This window comes from Gossypium hirsutum, chromosome A07 (assembly GCF_007990345.1).
Source record: "Gossypium hirsutum isolate 1008001.06 chromosome A07, Gossypium_hirsutum_v2.1, whole genome shotgun sequence".
NCBI classification, from domain to species: domain Eukaryota; kingdom Viridiplantae; phylum Streptophyta; class Magnoliopsida; order Malvales; family Malvaceae; genus Gossypium; species Gossypium hirsutum.
This window is the reverse complement of record NC_053430.1, coordinates 84,921,983-84,941,400: the sequence shown is the minus strand read 5'-3', so window position 1 is coordinate 84,941,400 and position 19,418 is coordinate 84,921,983. Positions and strand designations below refer to the sequence as shown.

Here is a 19,418-nt window from a genome sequence, read left to right as displayed (position 1 = left end):
ATAACTTCATTTTTTTCCTCGATCTAGATCCGAGTTTCACTTTTCTTGATCTATATGTAATCAAAATTAACTTATTTAATCATCTCTCCATTCAATTTAGTCCAAAACACACTTTAAAGTACTTCTACACATTTTCCCCTAACATGTCACAACATTTACAATTTAGTCTTTATTTCATAAAAACACAAATTCATGCAATTTAACCACAACCCATGCCAGCCGAATTACTATTATGCCCCTAGAAGCCCATATTTTTCATTTATTTCACATTTTAACCACAAAATTTATGCATTTCACAATTTAATCCCTAATTTGCATTTTCAGTAAAAATCACTTTACAAAACTTATTTATCTATCAACAACCATTCATAATCTATCATCAAAAATCAAAAAACACATGTATTCATCAATGGAAAAACCCTAAACCTTTAAAAATTTTGCAAATTAGTCCCTGGGCTAGCTAGACCTAGTTGTAACGATCTCAAAAACATAGAAATCATTAAAAACGGGACAAAAACGGACTTACAATTAACCAAGGAAGCTTGGACAAATCTAAAGCTTCTCCCATGGCTATTTAGGTTGTGTTCTTTGGTTGTAAAAGATGAATGAAACAAAAATATTAATTTGTTTACTTTAATTTACCTTGAATAATCAATTTACACAATTAACCTTATTAATTAAACGTACAAATCACTTAATGCATGTCCAATATTGTCCACTCACACTACTCATGGTTTAATTACAAATAAGGACCTTTAATTTATGATTCCTTAGCTATTAGATACTTTTAGCTAATAGAAATACACTTTTACACTTTACGCGATTTAGTCCTTTTTTATCAAATTGGCTAATCAAACAATAAAATTTCTAAATGAAACTTTCACACAATCATTCAATCATGTTTTAGACATTGAAATAATAATAAAATAAATATTTTGACGTCAAATGTGGTTCCAAAACCACTATTCTGATTTGACTAAAAATGGGTTGTTACATCTCCTGTCTGGGATTTCAAATCAATTCGTTTCTGTTTACAGTTTACCATGGCATCATGTAGTGATAACCAATCCATACCCAGAATAATATCAAATTCCTGAAAGGGTAATAACATAAAATTAGCATGGAATTCACAACTTTAATTTTCAGTGGACATTTACAACAAACTAAGTTAAGTATCACACTCTGACCCAGTGGATTAGTAACTTGAATATCATATTCAGTTGGTTCAACAGGTAGTTTATTTTTGTCTAGTTATCGTTTACCAACATATTTCTTTTTGAACTCAATCTGAAAGAAATCTTAAGAAATTTCATCTTTCGATACCACAACTGTCAACGTAGTCCACCAACTATATACTTCTTCTTTTAACAGTGAAACGACACATCTAAGAAAATTATCAGGTGAGAAAGCCATTTCTCTAAAAATACGTAGAATATTCTGAAGCCAATACTCAGCTTTAACTGGATCATCCTCTGACCTGCCTAGAAATTCTTTATCACCACACTTCCTAAGCTTTTCAATTAGTATACGTTGACTAGATTCAGTCATAGGAGGATATGGAGGTACAACAGGAGGTGACAGTTGTTAAGCCGTAGTATTCATTTGCATAAATTCTTTAAATCATTGGTTCATAAACCCGAAGAACATGTTTTTAAGTTCATTTTCAGATACTTGTGGAATTGGAATATTACTACTCATCCCTTATTCTGTGGCTGATACATTACTATTAATCTCATCAGCATCAACACGATCAGATTCGGTCGACATCTTTACAATCTATAAGAAAAAAAAAGGTTAGATTGGATCAAACACATTACACTATCATAGATTTATATGGCATGTAATTCTAGACTTTACACACACTATGTTCAGTTCGAGAATCGACTAAATCGTAGCTCTGATACCAATAAATATAACACTCCTAACTCGTATATGTCGCTAGAATAGGGTTACGAAAATGTTATAGTAAGTTAACATAAATAAATAGGTAAAATCATGATCATTACAATATAATTTCTCAAATACCATAAAATAATTGAATTATAATAACAGCTTACATTTATGAGGCTTAAATCGAGCTAAAGAAATAATATTAAAACCCTTACGGACTAATTTGAAACAAGTTAGGAAATTTTAAGAAAATATGAAAAAATTTAGAAAAAAGGGAACACACAGCTTTGTGGCCAGGCCGTGTAACATAACCCAAATCATGTAAGATTCGAAGTTGAGACACATGGCTATGTCCTAGTTCGTGTCTTAAACCATGTAACTCTCTTACTTAGGTCACATGGCCATGTCATAGGCCGTGTGTCAAGCCGTGTAACTCACTGACTTGATACACACACCCATGTTGCAGGCAAGGTATAGCACACAGTTGTGTGGTAGTCCATGTCCCAGGCTGTGTGCTCCAAAATGAACTTTAAAACTCAAGTTTACCATTTCAAAATTTCTTAAACATTAAGCAATCCATTTACCAGCCATTGAACCTACCCAAAATGCCATTAAACATGCTCAAATCATGCTAAATCAACCATCTTAAGGGCCTAACCAATGTACCCTCAATGATACCACAAGTACACACATTTATACAACAATATAAATCATCAAAAATTCAACCATTCAAACATACAATCTTATCAATTTTTTTAAGCTAAATACCTAACCTTATAACTTGTCAAGTTAATATCAAACATGTATCATATTTATTCTTACCTAAGCTTACCAAAAACTTAACCACAACTCCATAAAATAAACTATATTCACCACTAACCCTAGCAACCATGTAGTTATCATCACATTACAAGACCACATCGATCAAAAGATGAACTAGTCATATGCTTTATATATATACATATCAAATGAGGTCATTGACATAACAACCTGTTACATGCCATACAATCCAAAATAAATGTTAAAAAACTATCGAAATTGGATGAATAGTATGACTTGAGTGCTGATCCAGTCTTTCGTCCCATAAAAATATATCTATAAGAAAATGCAAATCACACAAGTAAGCTTATTGAATCTTAGTAAGTTCGACAGACAGAAACAATAAATCTTATTAAAGTAAATATAACAATTTATTCAAATATAATTAAACAACTAATGTTTCATGTCATCCAAAATTACAAATCGGTGAATTATATAGTTCAATTCAAAGCTCAAATAATAATTTTTGAAAAATATACATGTCCACAATGGAGTTAATTCAAGATGTCAAGTACATGTCATGCCATTCAAAGTTATTAAGCAAGTTATAATATAACAATTTACGACCTGATGAATGACTTACAGATACGAGTACACAAGTAGTCTAACCAAATATGCCAAACGCTCATAAGAGCTAATCTAACCAATAACATGCCAAACGCTCATCAGAGCTAATCCAATCGATAACACGCCTTGGCACTAAGTGCTTAGCCTGTAAGCTATACATCCACCCCCATAACACGCTAGAACATGATAGTATAACATGAGGGTTTGCAACAAATGCTAAATCTCAATATACTCATGAAAAATATATAAAGCATGCTACATCAATCTCCATTCTAACCCCGTATAACTAGTTATCATTCAATTGAACTCTATCTTGTGTTCATCTAGCCCAAGTCTGAAATTCAATAACATTTTCCAAACAACTTTACATCATCACTAGAACAATTAATATCCACTATTTCATATCATATCATCATATAATTCATATAGATATTAAATTACAAATCGAACGAACTTACTTGGACTAAATTGTAATAGTTGTAGAAGTTCAAAGATTATTCCATAATTTTCCCTTTTCTACATAAATCGATATGGTCTTGATCTACAATGTAAAATTCCCCAATTATTAGCTTACAATTCATATTTCAATTTAGTCTACAATTTATAGCCTTTTATTTTTTTAAATTTACACAATTGCCCCTAACTTTTAAAATTTATGCAATTTAGTCCCTTAACCCGAAAATCATAAAATTAACCATTTCTAAAAACCCATCATACTAGCCAAATGTTCAAGGCTTCTAAATAGTCCACAAAACACCTCTTATTCACCAATTAACCACGTGATTTTAACATTTTAACAATTTAATCCTTTAATTAAAAACTAACTAAAGTCACATTACAAAACAACCAAATACCACAATCAAAGCTTCAAACACATAATTATCATAAAAAAACAACCAAGATTCATCAATGGAAACTTCTAAAATTTTTAACAGATTCAAAAACGAAGGTTTGGGTTTGTTGATCCTAGTTGTAATGATCTCAAAAACATAAAATTCATTAAAAACGAGGCACGAAAACTTAATCATGCAAAGGAGTGAGCTAGCCGAACCTCCAAACTTATTCTTTCAAGGTGTTTTCGGCAAAACCATGGAAAGACGAAGAAGATGGTATTTTCTTTTAATTATGTTTTGTTTAATTTTGACTTAATTACAAAATTACCATCCATTATACTTTAATTAATTAATTTTGTTCCTTTGTCATCCACTAACCTTAATAAGGTTTAATTACTTCATTGGCCCTCCCACATTTACTAGTTAAGCTATTAAATCATTTAAATACAATAATTACTAAGTTTTGTACCTTTTACAATTTAGTCTATTTTCTTTAATTAACTATCTAAACGTTAAAATTTCTTAACCAAATTTTAATACTACTCTAATGACTCTGTAAATATTCTATAAATATTCTATAAATAATATTTACAGGACGACTCAACGAAAATTTATGGACCCGAAACCATTGTTCTATCACCACTAAAAAATGGGCTATTACAACAGTAATCATAAAGCAGAACTCGTTCAACCCTAGTAACGAGTTCAATCCTAGTAGCTGACTCAACCTGCTAATGTCTCTCAACCCTGACCCATTTCATAGATCATTGAGAATAACATTAAGGACCCGAATCCTTCTTATTCTTGTTTTGATTCTTCTCATTCTCCCTTTACTCGTGCTCCACGATCTTAATCTCCTCAGTAATTTTTTCCTTCTCTACCAAAGTTTCGAATACTCACTCCCATTGAGGACCTACTAATACCTTAATATTGTACCTCAACCCTTCCTCAAACTAGATACTCTTATCATAGTCTGTCCCAACTAAATATCGAGAATATCTGCTTAACCTCATAAATTTAGCCTCACACTCGGCCACTAATCTCTTTCCTTGAGTTAACCCCATAAACTTGTGTCTATGGGCCTCAATATAACTTGCCCTACATATTTATTCTGGAAGGTGCTCCGAAAATAGGCCCAAGTTACTCGCTTAGGCTAGGTGTCTTCCACAATAATCAACTACCACTGATAAGCTATATCTAAAGCAAAAATACAGAAACCTTCAGTTTCTGCTCAAGGGTGCAGTCCAAATCATTTATTATTCTTTTTGTGGCCTCCAACCAGTACTTGGACATAGTCGAGGTGATCCCAACGACACCCCTAAACAGTTTTGTTTTCTTAGACTTAAGTCTTTCAGTTACCAGTCCTTGTCTCCCATATCCAATATAGTTCTTAGTGACCCTCTCTAGTACTCTCAACATAGCTTGGGGCAATGCATCATTCCCATCGGTTTGAGACCTAGACTTAGTCTCAGGGGTAGGAGTTCCATTTGTCTCATTTGTGTCCAAATTGGGCATACTGCCCATCGAAAATGGTTTAGGTCGAGCCCCCTAACAATGACCACACCCACAGGCATCACATCCAAGAGATCCACGTGCACTCATTATCTTATCTACAATTTTAGAGTTTTATGAATATATTTAGGTTTTAAAAACCTTAAATCTAAATTTTTATCAAAAGTGCTTATCAGAGTTAGAGAGTGTTTTAATTTTCTGCAGTCTATTGAAGCAAACAGTAGTACTCAAATAGTGAAAAGTATAAAATAATCTAGCTAAAGTTTTGAAAACATTGTCCATTAACTTTTGTGAACCTTAATTGTAAATCAAGAATAAATAAAATTGGTTAATTTATCAATAACATAAGTCTTCAGAAAATCATGTGAAATCACTTTGACGAAAACCTTGTTTTATTGATTTTATTTAAACAAATTTATTCTAGTAACCACTTGCATCGTATAGCATTGTATTTAATTTCAAAACCTTGCAGCGAAAAACACTTGAGAGTTCTTAGCTTATAAAAACATAGTATTTGATCAGTTATGCCATCTTGTTAAAAATATTGGTTATAAATAGTACGATTGCAAAATAACTATCAAACCAAAATTAAAGTCTCAACATAAATCAAAAGTCAAAAAGTAAGTAAAGTCCAAAATTTAAATCTAAAACATACTTAAAATCAAAATGTCTAAACCGAATTCTAGAATTGCTGCCAAATCCTAATTCTGAGGGCCATCTGAAAAGTGTTAAAACAAACGAGTGAACTAGAAGCCCGGTGTGTGACTTGGCCCACATATACAATTTTACTTATAATACACATATTAGAAAAAAATTTCATAATTTCAGAAGCATATATCATATCAGAAAAAATCCTACCCCCATTCGCTACACACCACCTCCGACCAACCAATCACACCAATTAGGACTACATGAGTCCATCCAATCCAATCAAACCAGTAAGTGGTGGTATGCCACTCATAAATATACAGCTGAGCTACTAAACAGATATTACGGTTTAACCACCAAAATTTGCAGTAATATTACCAAAATACACTTCCTTCATCACATATCAAAACCCACACCGGTGCACATGCATAATCAAACTAACATATATTCATTTCACATGTAATGCATTGGATGCATACCTAAACATACAGATCATATTATATCATATTGCTTATTCAAAATTAATCCTACTTATCATGTTTTCTAAGCATACTCGTACGTAACAAACCAAATTTACGCCTTTATAGGCCTATAAAAATACCCATGAATCAAATTTTAGAGTCTTTTAATCGACCGCAAATTGGGCCTTGAAATTGACCAAAAAGGGCCACACATCTGTGTGGCCCACACGGCCTACCTGTTCAGACTGTGTAATCATACACGCCTATGTACTCTACACAGTCTGGCACACGACCGACGACACGCCATATAGTGCACACGACCATGTAACGCAAAGCAGTTTTTGAAAACAACCTCTATTTTTAGGTTTTTTTGAGTTCTAGTCGAGTTCGTGGGTTAGTTTCACACACCTGATGATAATTTTGATCAACCACACAATAACACACTCTAAATCCTACATACGGAATTAAAACAGATCAATTAATGAACACGAATTGACCCAATACCAATCTCGAAGCTTGAATTCAATAACACAACTCAGCAAAATCAATTCCTAAATTGATATACCAACACTTACCCCATAAAAATAGTAGCCAACCACAACTAGAATAATCAATAGAAGTTCTTAACCCCAAAATTACAACCCTTCGCCATAATTTGAGAAAGGAGAACGAACAAAGCCTCTTACTAAAACAAAAGAAACAATAAACTTAGACAAGATCAATGCTATGACAACCGTCTAAACATTTAGCATAGGAAACCAAACCAAAAAATGGAAGAAATGAGTAAAAGCACATCGTTTCCAAAAGAAAATGAAACCAAAATTGTAGGGTAAGCAAAAAGGATGGAACGAAAACTAGAGAGGAAGGAAGATGGAAAATTTTAGACGGTGGAATGGAAAAGAAAGAGAGAGAGAGAGAGAGAGAGGGGGTGGAGGAAGTTGGATGACAAAAGAGGATGGGTGATTTTAGAGATTTTGATAAGTTTCAAAAAAATAATAAAAAAAATTTAAACAAGTCCTAACCCGATTTAATAAAATTTAAATTGAATTCCACCTTCAACAAATAGAAAATAACAAAAATATTTCATAGTTGCACACATTGAGATTTGAACACAAGACTTAAGGGTAAGCTAAAGCCTTACAACTAAGCAAGTTTAGCTAAAGCCTTACTACTAAACAAGTAAACTTATTCTATCATAACCTACATGGATATAAGAATTAAGTCAAATGATTAGGGATAAGGATTGAACCAAAAATTAACAAAATTTCGAAAGAAAGTACTCGAACCCAAAATAATCACAACACTCAACCACTAAACCAAATTAAATTATTTGACATAATTTAACATTCCAATCTTAAGAAAATTTGGGTCGTTACAGCTGAATTCGAGTTTAGTAATATTTGACTCAAATAGCTCACAAGCCTTATCAAGCTTTTCATATTTTTAAATTATTAAAATAAATTATTGACCTTAATATTTTTAACCTTAAGCTTAATTATTGAGTCGAGCTCGAGATCAAGTTCGAGTATAAAAATTGGTAAACAAGCTTAATCAAGCTCAAGTAGCTCGATTATATCTTGAGTCGAGCTCAAGCTTAAAAATATATGTCCGATCGAGCTTGAGCTTAATAGTATTCGTCTCGACTCGGCTCGATTACACCTCTAATTACATCTCTAGTCAATTCCCACCAAATTGCTATCCAATTACTACTCTATTCCATTCCAACGAACCAAATTTACCATTATAGTTACTCGTGCCCTCTTTTAGAACTTTTTTTTAATAACCCAACTCCAAATCTGATCCTCAAATGATTTGTCCAATCACATTTGATGTAATCCAAAAATTTTACCATATATTTTCGGCTTAATACCACTTTTGCCCTTGTACTATAACTAAATTATCACTTTGGTACTTGTACTTTTTTAATTAGTTTGGCCTATGTACTTTATTTTTGTTATCAATTTGGCCCATGTTCTTTCATTTTGTTAATCCCCATTACCTCAACCCAAATTTTTGTTTTTAAAAAATTAAACCAACCAATAACATGTTACCATGTGTTAAGAAAAAGAAAAACAATTCACTTAAAAATGTTTAAAAAATAAAAACGAAAAGAATTATTAAAAATAAAAAAGGGCTTAATACCACTTTTGGCCTCTATACTATAGCTAAATTATCACTTTTGGCACCTGAGCTATTTAACTATTACACGACTTGAATTGAGTTTCTGTGTGTATATTCTTGCTCAATTTATACAGCAACCAAAGAAGGCCCATTGGAAGCTGTATTGTGAGTAGTATGATATTTGAAGGGTAATCCTAAACAAGGAATTCTTTTGTGAGCAAATTCTAATCTCAATCTGTATGCTTATTGTGACTCAGATTAGGCAAGTTGTCCCTTGATGACGCTCCTTGACAGGTTATTTTATTTGTTTGGGCAAATCTCCTATTTTATGGAAAACCAAGAAACCTCAGATAGTTTCTCGCTCTTCTACTGAAGCAGAATATCAGTTAATGATTACTGGAACTTGTGAACTTAAATGGTTGAAGGGATTGTTGCTATTTCTTGGTGTCGGTCATTTTGGTTCCATGTGTTTGTATTGTGGCAGTCAATCCGCTTTACAAGTTACAACAAATCTTTTAAATCATAAGCGTACAAAACACATCGAAGTTGATTGCCATTTTATTCGTGAGGAGATACAAAACGAGAATAGAAACAACTCATGTGTGTTCTTCTCTCCAACTTGCTGATATTTTCACTAAAGCTTTGGGCATTGATCAATTTTAGTTTCTTTTTGGCAAGTTGGGCATTTCAAATCTTCATGCTCCAACTTGAGGGGGTGTTGAGGAAATATCGGACAACATAATCAGTGCAACAATTAAATGAACAATATTCTAGGATCTTTAGCTATATTAGTGCATGTGTTTTTGGTAATTTACTTTGTATAAGAAATATTAATTTGTACAAATATAGAAATTTATTTCTAGTAGAAGTCTTGGATTTGTATTTATATGTTTGAAGTCAATAAGAGTGGGGCTATCATTTTTATCATAATATCTCTGGTTTTTTTCATGTATCATGATAAGAGGCTATCACATATCATGTAATTGGTTGCCAATGCCACGTTAGGATAACTAATAATGTTAGTGTGAAAATACCAATATGTGTGACGAAATACAAATTCAAATAACAATTAGATCCATAAAAAATTAGGTACCAACTAGTTACTTTTAAACAAATTTAGTATGAAATGATTATATTGTTGAGCCCGCGACCAAGAGTGTCATTATAAAAGAGAAATTACACTCCACAAATTTTCTCTACAAGACTTGTCTCCAAATGTCAGACCATGAAAACTAATGGATGTTGGAAGTATAAATGATATAAATTCTCTTTTAATGAACATTAGAATCCTAAATTACATCAAACTTGTTACCTAATGTATATCTATCTTATAATAATAATAATAATAATAATATTATTATTATTATAACATTACTAAGATTATCTAATTTAATATTTTTAAAAATATAATTGTTTAAAATTTCTCGCCATCAAGAATTTTCTCTGCAAGACTTGCCTATGGATGTTGACTATGAAGACTAATCCGCATTAAAAGTGTAAATGATATAAAATTTTATTCTTAATAAATATTAGAGTTTTAAAATATATTAAAATTTTATTTTAATAGATATCTATTTTATAATAATTAAATATTTATAATATTCACAATATTATCTAATTTAATATTTTCAAAATAAATAAAGTTGTCTAATATTAAAAATAAACTTTTGGTAAGAAATAATTATATTGTTGAGCATGGTCAAGAGTGTTGTCGAAACCAATTCCACAAACACCACGAATTTTTTATGCAAGACTTGGAAAAGTCTTATACCAAAAACAACTCAACTTTTCTTCCTTTTTTCCTTTTAAAATAATAATTATATAATCCTATGAAATATATTAAGTTCACAAGTCAAGGTATTAACTCTAATCCTTGGAAGAAAGTTATGAAGCTCTATAAAAATAAGTTTAAATAAAGTTAAAAAAACAAAAAACTCAAGTGATAATTAAGTTAATATATCTTGATGCATAAATTGGTACTAAATTGATAATTAAGATTACAATGGGCCAAAAGAAAATCTATTCTAGCGGCCAACATTCATTGATTCACCGCTAGTAAACAACACATGATAATCAATGGTGGATGAGTCATTTGCATGATTCTCATCGTTTCCATTCATTTCACTTCCCTGCAGCTTCAATGCAAGCTCAAGTCCATACACCACTTCGCTCATTGTTGGCCTTTTAATCCCTTCTGAAGCCAAACAACTTATAGCCACTTCACCAAATTTTAACAGACTTGCAAGCTTGATCTTACCTTGTAGACGAGTATCAATTACCTGATCCAGAGTTCCGTTGTTGTAGCAATGTTGTGCCCACTCCGCTAAACTTATTTGCATATGATCCTCGGCAGCTCGATCTATTGGCGCTCTTGCACATAGTACTTCACACAACACCACACCGAAAGAGTAGACATCGGATTTCTCAGTTATTTTCTGAAGACGGTAGTATTCAGGATCCAAGTACCCGATGCTGCCCTTGACGGCGGTGCTAATATAAGTATTGGATAAGTCATTCATTTTAGACAATCCAAAATCAGATACTTTGGCTATCCATTTCTCATTTATCAAAATATTTGTGGTCTTCACATCTCGGTGAATGATGGTGTGATTAGGACCCCTGTGAAGATAATGCAGCCCTTGTGCAGCACCAATTCACATCTTGAGCCTTTGCTCCCATTGTAAAGGGAGGTTATTAGTGTTGTAGAGGTGATCTCTCAAGGTCCCATGAACCATGTAGTCATACACAAGGATCATTTCCTCCTTGTCTTCACAATATCCGATCAGAGAAACTAAATTTTGGTGTCTAAGTTTGGAAAGCATCTCGATTTCAGTCCTAAACTCAAGCACCCCTTGTTGTGAGCTTGGATTCAAACGTTTGATCGCAACTGGGGTTGAGCTGGCATTAGTAAATCCTTTGTAGACGTTGCCAAATCCTTCTCTTCCGATGATGAAACTTTTATTGAAGTTGTTGGTAGCTGTTTTGATCTCCCTTAGTGAGAAGCGGGGACAAATATCTGAAGGTGGAGTAGGGCTTCTGCTGTTGGCAAATTTATTGGAATGTATCCGGTAAATTAGAAAAAGTAAAAGAGAGACGGTAATAAAGCCTGAGATAGGAGCAACAACAGCAACAATTATTGTTCTCTTCTTTGTTATTTGCACAACCGGCGACTTCCTATTATGGATGTTACGTCCAGATGTAAGATCAAAGCTAGGTCCGGAGAGAGAAAAACCGTTGCTCAATTTGAAGATTTCAAGCCCATTCCAGATGGCATCAGAATAAAGAGTTCTCCAAGCTGGCGAAGGATGCAAAGCAATAGAGAGATTTCGCTGCTTTTGATTTCCTTGCTTTCCTATTGACACCACATAATCACGATATACTGGAATCTCATTAGCACCACTCCAGGATATAACATCTGCTTGAGTTTCTGCAGTTTTATTAGCCAAGAGGATCTCAAACACTCTATCACCTTGTGTTGTTATCTCTATTTGGAACTCACAAAAATGTAATCTTACGAAGTAATTGAACCCAGAATCAACAGGAAACTCCCATGTCAGCTGGTAGTTCTCATTCTGGGCCATGTTCATCCCCATGGTCCTGGCAGTTATATAAACCTCCCTTGGAGCAGAGTACGATGGTATACTGCTGAAAGTGAGATTAATACTTTCATTAACAGGAAGAGCACTTGGTTTGGCTATTGTCAAATATTCGTAATCACTTAACTAGCCCCGGAACACCCCATTGTCCTCTCCTGGTGAGATTTCGCTCCCCCCAACGTTGATTCGATACATCTTCTCAAGGGCAGTGTTGTTTCCTAGGGTGTACAAGCTTCCCTGGGCCTGGCCAACAAAAGGTACGCCGTCATCATTAATCTCTGGTGTATAATATAGATTGATCGGCATGGGAACAACTTCGATGCCATTGACGAAAGCATAAGAATCAGTGATATCAGGAGTAGGAACGAAGGTTAAGTTTAACCTTTGACCTTCATCAACATTTACACAAAATTCTTTGACAACTGTAACTTCACCTCGAGCATGAAGCAAAGCACTGAAATTGCTGAGCAGGGTAACAAGACCAGCTTTAACAGAGAAGAAAGCATTAATAGAAGGGCGTTCAAAGTCTGGATATGACATTGGATAGAAGTACAAGCTTTGAACGCCTATGGAGTAGGGGACAGTTTCAACTGATGAGGGCAGTGGACACCTATTTTTGACCAGCAGTGAGGGGAATAGAATAGGTGAACTGTGATTTAGAAAGACGAGCTGTGGAGTAGGGAACAGTTTCAACTGATGAGGGCAGTGGAGATACAGCTACAGTCGTTGATGATTTGTTCTTGTTGTTTTGTGGCTCTATGAGGCTGAATTTTCCATTGCCATCTCCAAGCCAAGAACGGCTATCGAGAGACGACGCCTTGGTGGAAGGAGAACCGCAGTCAATTGCGATATTTTCTATGGGGTAGTAAGGGGTAACAACGAAATCTGCTGTAACAGGAGCCACAAGGTATTGACTGAAGAAGAAGAAGAAGAAGAAGAAGAAGAAGAAGAAGAGACAGGGGAACGAGTTTTGAAGGGACAAAGTTGGTGTTTTGGTTGGAATCTCCATTACGAGGGAAAACAGAGAGGAAGAGAGAGAAGATGCATATGGAGAAAGGGATAAGAGATGAAGAAAGGTAGGAAATGAAGAGTGAAGAGAAGAAGGGGTGCAGGAAAGAGACAGTTACAGTAGATTTGAATTTTCAAATTCCCATTTTCGTAAATTGATTAGAGAAGTTAGTAGAGTTTAACATTTGTTTCTTATGTGTATTCAATAGAATGTCACTAAAAACCATTTGTTATTACATCACGCTCCTCTACTGCATATGGGTAACAGAGGACTTAGTCAAACAACAATTGACAGCACCTTTTTGGTGCTATTTTTCAGCTATCCAAATATTAAGATGCACTGATTTTTTTTTCTTTAGCATTAAATTTCTATTTGTTTTTGTTTTTGTTCTGAAATAAAGTGGGAAAAAAACAGAAGTGGAATTGAATTGGTTGAATAACCAAATAGAGGGGACTATTCTTACCAATTTTGGATTGCATGTTCTAATAATTTGGGTACGCATTAATGCCTTTACCTAAAATATAGTAAACTATAGTGTTTGTTTCGATTGAGCCCCTACAAATATGAAAAATAAAATGGATAGAAATATTTGAAATATATATTATTTTCATAAGATGTTTTGTATAAAATATTAAAAATTGGAAATATATATTTTTACTATTTAGTAGTGTTAATATTTCACCTTTCCTCTTTACAATTGAATATTAAAATTTGTCATTATACTTTATTTTAATTTATATTTACAATTATATCTTAAAAATATAGGTAAATTTACAACTCAACTTTTATGTGAATCCACTTTATCATTGAGTTTTAAATTTTATTAAATTTACCATCAACTTTTATTTTTTTTAATTAAAATTTACAATTTAATTTTGATGATTTTTAAAAAACAATTTTCAAATATTTTATTCTAGTAGTTAAAAATAAATTAATGGGTTAAGATCCACTCCATTATTTTTAATTCATTAATATTCAACAAAATGATTATTACCGGTCAAATAGTACCCATGTGAGATCCATCTATTAAATGTAAAAATTAACTTATGAACAGTGATTTAAAAATGACAAGGGAAAATTACTTTCTTTTTTTATAAATAGAATTTTTCTTATTAATACTTAACATTATATTAATTAATTCATTATTTTAATTATTAAAATAAAATATTAAAAATATTTTATTAATTTTTCTTCAAGTTATTTAAAATTAAAATTAAATAGTAAAATTTAATAAAAAGAATCTAAAATTAAATCAAGTAAAAGTGAACTGGTAAAATTCAACATAGAGCTAAAGTTGAGTGGTAAGTTTATCTTTACTTCAAAAGTACAATGACAAATATCAATAAAACTAAAATATGATCGACAAATTTCATTTTTATATAAAGTATAATGGAAAATTTACACATTAACCCAAAGAAAATAAAAATTATATTTCATTATGATACAGTCATAAATCAACTAAAAATCTGACTAAGACAAATGCACCTATCAATTAATAGTATAGTTATAGTGAGCAAAGATATTGTTCCTACGATGATTAAAAGTACTAGTAATTACCTGTCTTTCTATTATTTAACTGAAAAATTTAGTTGGTTGATTAAAATTAAAATTAACTAAATTAATTGCTCACGAACACAACAAAGAACAAATCATGAAAATAATCAAGTAAACAACCAAGAAGCGAAACAATACTCAGGAAAGAATCTATCAAGATTTCATCTGTCATTATAAATCTAAATTACGCAATTTCTTCACTTAGTATCTTGATATGTAGAAATCCCTAAATTATGCTAATATCTCTCTTCAAGACTAAGAGCAACTGACTATAAATTGATTAATTGAAATTTCTTTCTAATTAAAACCCCTATTATCGCATTAACTCGATCTATGGATCCCCTATTAGATTTGACTGTAATCTGGTAGATTTATGTCGTCCTATTTCTAAGATTGAATGCAATTCCACTCAATTACGCTAGATCTACTCTTAAACAAGGCTTATTCATTCTTTGATTTAAGCACATCAAACATGGATTAAGAGTCTAGAAATATTAAACCAAGAATTAAGCACACCTAATTGAGAACAAGATCCAAGTATTTATTGCGTAAAAATAGAAATCAAATAACAGAACCTATCTTAGAGTTCATCTCCCTATGTATTTGGAAAATTAGTTCATGATAGCAAATAAAAGTATCCTAAAGACAGAATAACCACAAGAAACAAAGAAACTCACAATAAACTTCAAAGAAACCAAAAGAGATCTTCAATCTTAATGGAAATTGATGGTCGTGAAACTAATTATAAATTCGACTAAGGCAAGCACACCTATCGAATAGTAGTATAGTTCCGGTGAGACCGGAAATATCGTATCCACAGGACTAAAAGTACTAGTAATTACTATCTTTTTATTATCTAGCCTAAGAATTAAAGTGTGTTTTTAAACTAAAACTAATTATCTAATTAACTAAGATTATGACGAAGATGAAAGTTTGGAAAATACTTTAGGAAAACCCGATGGAGAAAACAATACCCAAGGAAGAATCCACCTAGACTTCACTTATTACTTCTGAGTTAGACAATTTATTCACTTAACTTAATCTGTAGAAATCACTAATTTATGTTAATATCTCTCTCGAGACTAAGAACAACTGACTCTAGGTTGATTAATTGAAATCTCTTTCTAATTAAAACCCCTATTGTCGCATTAACTCGATCTATGGATTCCCTTATTAGATTTGACTCTAATCCGGCATATTTATGTCGTCCTATCTCTAGGATTGCATTCAACTCCGCTTAATTATGAATGATCTACTTTTAAACAGGGACTTTTGCTCCACTAAATAAGCACATCAAAACCTGAATTAATACCCTGGAATATTAAGACAAGAATTTAAAACTTACAATTAAGAATAAGAATAAGTCTTTATCATATAATTCAAATAGTAATAAGATTCGTCATAGGTTTCATCTCCCTTAGGTATTTAGGGAGTTTAGTTCATACTAATGGAAAACATCTCAAAGTATGGAAAACAACAAATCATAAAGAAAACCCCAAAGAACTTCTAGGAATTTGGATGGAAATCTTCAGTCTTGATGTAGATCTTGCTTCAAAGATGATTCTGATGGTTGTCCTTAGGTATTTTCTATTTCCAGCTCTGTGTGCCCTTTAATCCTCTTCTAGGGTGTTTATGTAGACTTTTGAATGCCCAAAATTAGCCTTTTCCGAGTAGAACTAGACTTGGGTTCGACAGAAACATGGCCGTGTGCCATGCCCGTGTGAAGTGCTCAGGCCGTGTGCAATTCTGACTTGGATTAATTTCGACACAGCCATGACACACGGGTGTGTGGTCTACCCGTGTGTCACACACAGACGTGTGGATCACCCGTGTGGAAGTGCCTAGGCCGTGTGAAACATTGATTTAGGCCCAATTTGTTTATTTTTGGGCTAATTCTCGCACTTTTAGCCTTCCTATGCTTGCCTAAGTATAAAACATGAATTTAAAGGATTAGGAGCATCGAGTTCGATAAAACCAAGGAAAAATCATCCATGAATATGCCAAGCATGGGGTAAAAATATGTATATATTACGGTTTATTATAAATCTACTTTAAAATTAGCTTAATGATGTTTTTCGAGTTGTTTTCTTAAGTATTCTATGATGGCTCTCTACTATCTTCTTATTTTTGTCACATATAGGTCTCAAAATGCCTGAAAAACCTACAAAAAATGTGTTTTTCCGCTAGCTTGGGGTGCGATTCATGATTTCCACATGGTCTAGCATGTGAACGTGTGTCTGATCCGTTTAGAATAGCCCAGCCCGTGTGGCTCTTGAAACTTACTTTGATTTTCGCTCTTTTTTCGCTCATTTTACTTCCAAGTGCTCCCCTAAGTATAGAAACATGAATTTAAAGGGTTAGGAACATAAAATTCACCATTTTAAATCGAATAATCATCCAAAATGAATTAAGAATGAGGCTAAAACATGTTACTTTTTGTTTTTATCAAATATCCCCACACTTAAGCGCTTACTTGTCCTTAAGCAAAATCCTCAATCCACAATCATATTAACCTCCCTCAATTTTTTGTTTTCACCAATCATGTTTTAGGACAACCCATAGATAATCATGCATCAGAAATTCAAACTAAAATGACACTAAAGAACACAAACAATCCAAGCAGAGATTCTTAACGCATAAAAACATTAGGCATCTCCCCTATCTCAATAATCACCAAAAATTCTAACTCAACAAGAATTGACATCCCACTAAAGATCACTCAAAGCACTCAAAGCGTTTAAGGTTCAAGTAATATGCACTCAATAGTTGAATGAGAAATGTTATTACCATATGTTTACTTGAAAATCAAATCTCCACCACTATAAAATGAGATGACACGTCAACCAATAGGTCTTTACACGGTTGTAATTGAGCTTAGGTTAAGGGTATAGAAGAAGTCAAAAAAGTTGGTTATAATCGGGATCGAGTTGATAAGTTACCAAACTAGAAAAACAATCAGTTGTTGAATTAAAAGAAACCACATAAACAAAAATACTTACAAATGGAAACGAGTTTTTCAACAGAATATGAAACTAAATATACAAACTCAATCAATTTTTTTCCATTTTTTTATGTTTCCTTTCCTTTTCTTTTATTTTTTTCGATTCTTTTTCTTTTTCTTTTTCAGCAATTCAAAAAAAAATGAAACATAGTTAGGTAATTAACCAAATTAAATCTCAACAAAAAGGGAGTCAATAAAAAGGATAATTTTACAACATACATATGGGTTAATAAAAATTGGTTAGAAAAAAACAAAGTGTTAAGATCAATGGGGTTCTCTAAGGGTTAATGCAATAGGTAAGCATTTTACAGGTTAAATGGGTTAAATCCTAAGTGCCTCTATCATCTCAGTTTATCAAATCAATAATGTGGTATCAACATGCATATCGAAGCAAGTTTTAGAATAACAAATCAGGTTGACATACTCACAACCAAAAATAAAATGAGCACGAAATAGAATATATGTTCTGTAGGCTTAAAAGCTCACAAAAAAATTATGGTTTTGATGTCAAACTTGCAAATTTAAAATTTCAACATAATTCTTCAGTTCAGAGAAACAACCTGAAATATTTATTTATGAAAAATAACTTATTATGCTTGATTCTCTCATGTCTTAAAGTATAAAACAATCAATGCACAAATATTCACAAATAAATCCCAAAATAGAATCAATAACAACTCTAAATTAAAAGAAATTACTTCAATGGTAGTTGTGAGAAAATTACTTTAAAACAAACAATAATTCAAGGATTTTATTGCATAAACATATAAACAACCTCACCACACTTAAGATGTTGTCCTTAATGTACAAATAGATATAAGCACAGAATAAGCACAATATCAAAAGAAAGGGAAAGAACTGAAACTGCCTTAAATTTGGATGAAATTGCCAGAATAGTGAAAATTAGAATCATGGGCAAATCTAAATGAAGTACAAGTTTCTGAGCAAACTAATAAGAGAACAGAAAAAAAGAAGAAGAAGAAGAAGAAGATAAATAGACTACAAACTTGAAAAAAAAAACAACCATCAAAATAATAAAAATAAAAGCAAGGTTCAAAATAAAAATAAGAAGTCTCACAAATAACATAAAAACAACTAAAAATAAAAAGAAAAGTACAAATGAAAGTAAAAATAAATAAATAAATAAGAAAATGAAATCAGGTCAGTGATCGGTGTCGTGAGAAGTGTTAGGATCATGAAGTGCATAATCAGGATGAGAAATATGGAGGTGAGGGCAGATCTAATGCAAATACTCCTCAATGCTATCGAACAGATCAAAGCATCGCTGCTCAAAGTGATCAAACTACTCGAAGAGATCCTCAAGTAAAACAACGGGAGCAACAGTAGGGTGACTTGGAGGTGGAGGGGAATGAGGTGGGTCCGCATGGCGAGGAGGATCATCATCTG

General features: G+C 32.5%; 1 protein-coding gene and 1 pseudogene across 1 annotated transcript; both read right to left on the bottom strand.

Annotated features, from left to right (window-relative positions):
• Nucleotides 1-10,791: 10,791 nt before the first annotated feature.
• On the bottom strand, nt 10,792-13,178 carry LOC107955671 (receptor-like protein kinase FERONIA; annotated as a pseudogene).
• LOC121203745 (probable receptor-like protein kinase At5g59700) lies at nt 10,876-11,370 on the bottom strand. The gene has a single exon (XM_041074197.1). It carries the CDS (start codon nt 11,368-11,370, stop codon nt 10,876-10,878), a length of 495 nt encoding a protein of 164 aa, XP_040930131.1.
• Nucleotides 13,179-19,418: the final 6,240 nt, after the last annotated feature.

Coding starts and splice junctions, on each gene's coding strand:
- LOC121203745 (XM_041074197.1), bottom strand. CDS start 11,370: ATGAATGACTTATCCAATACTTATATTAGCACCGCCGTCAAGGGCAGC.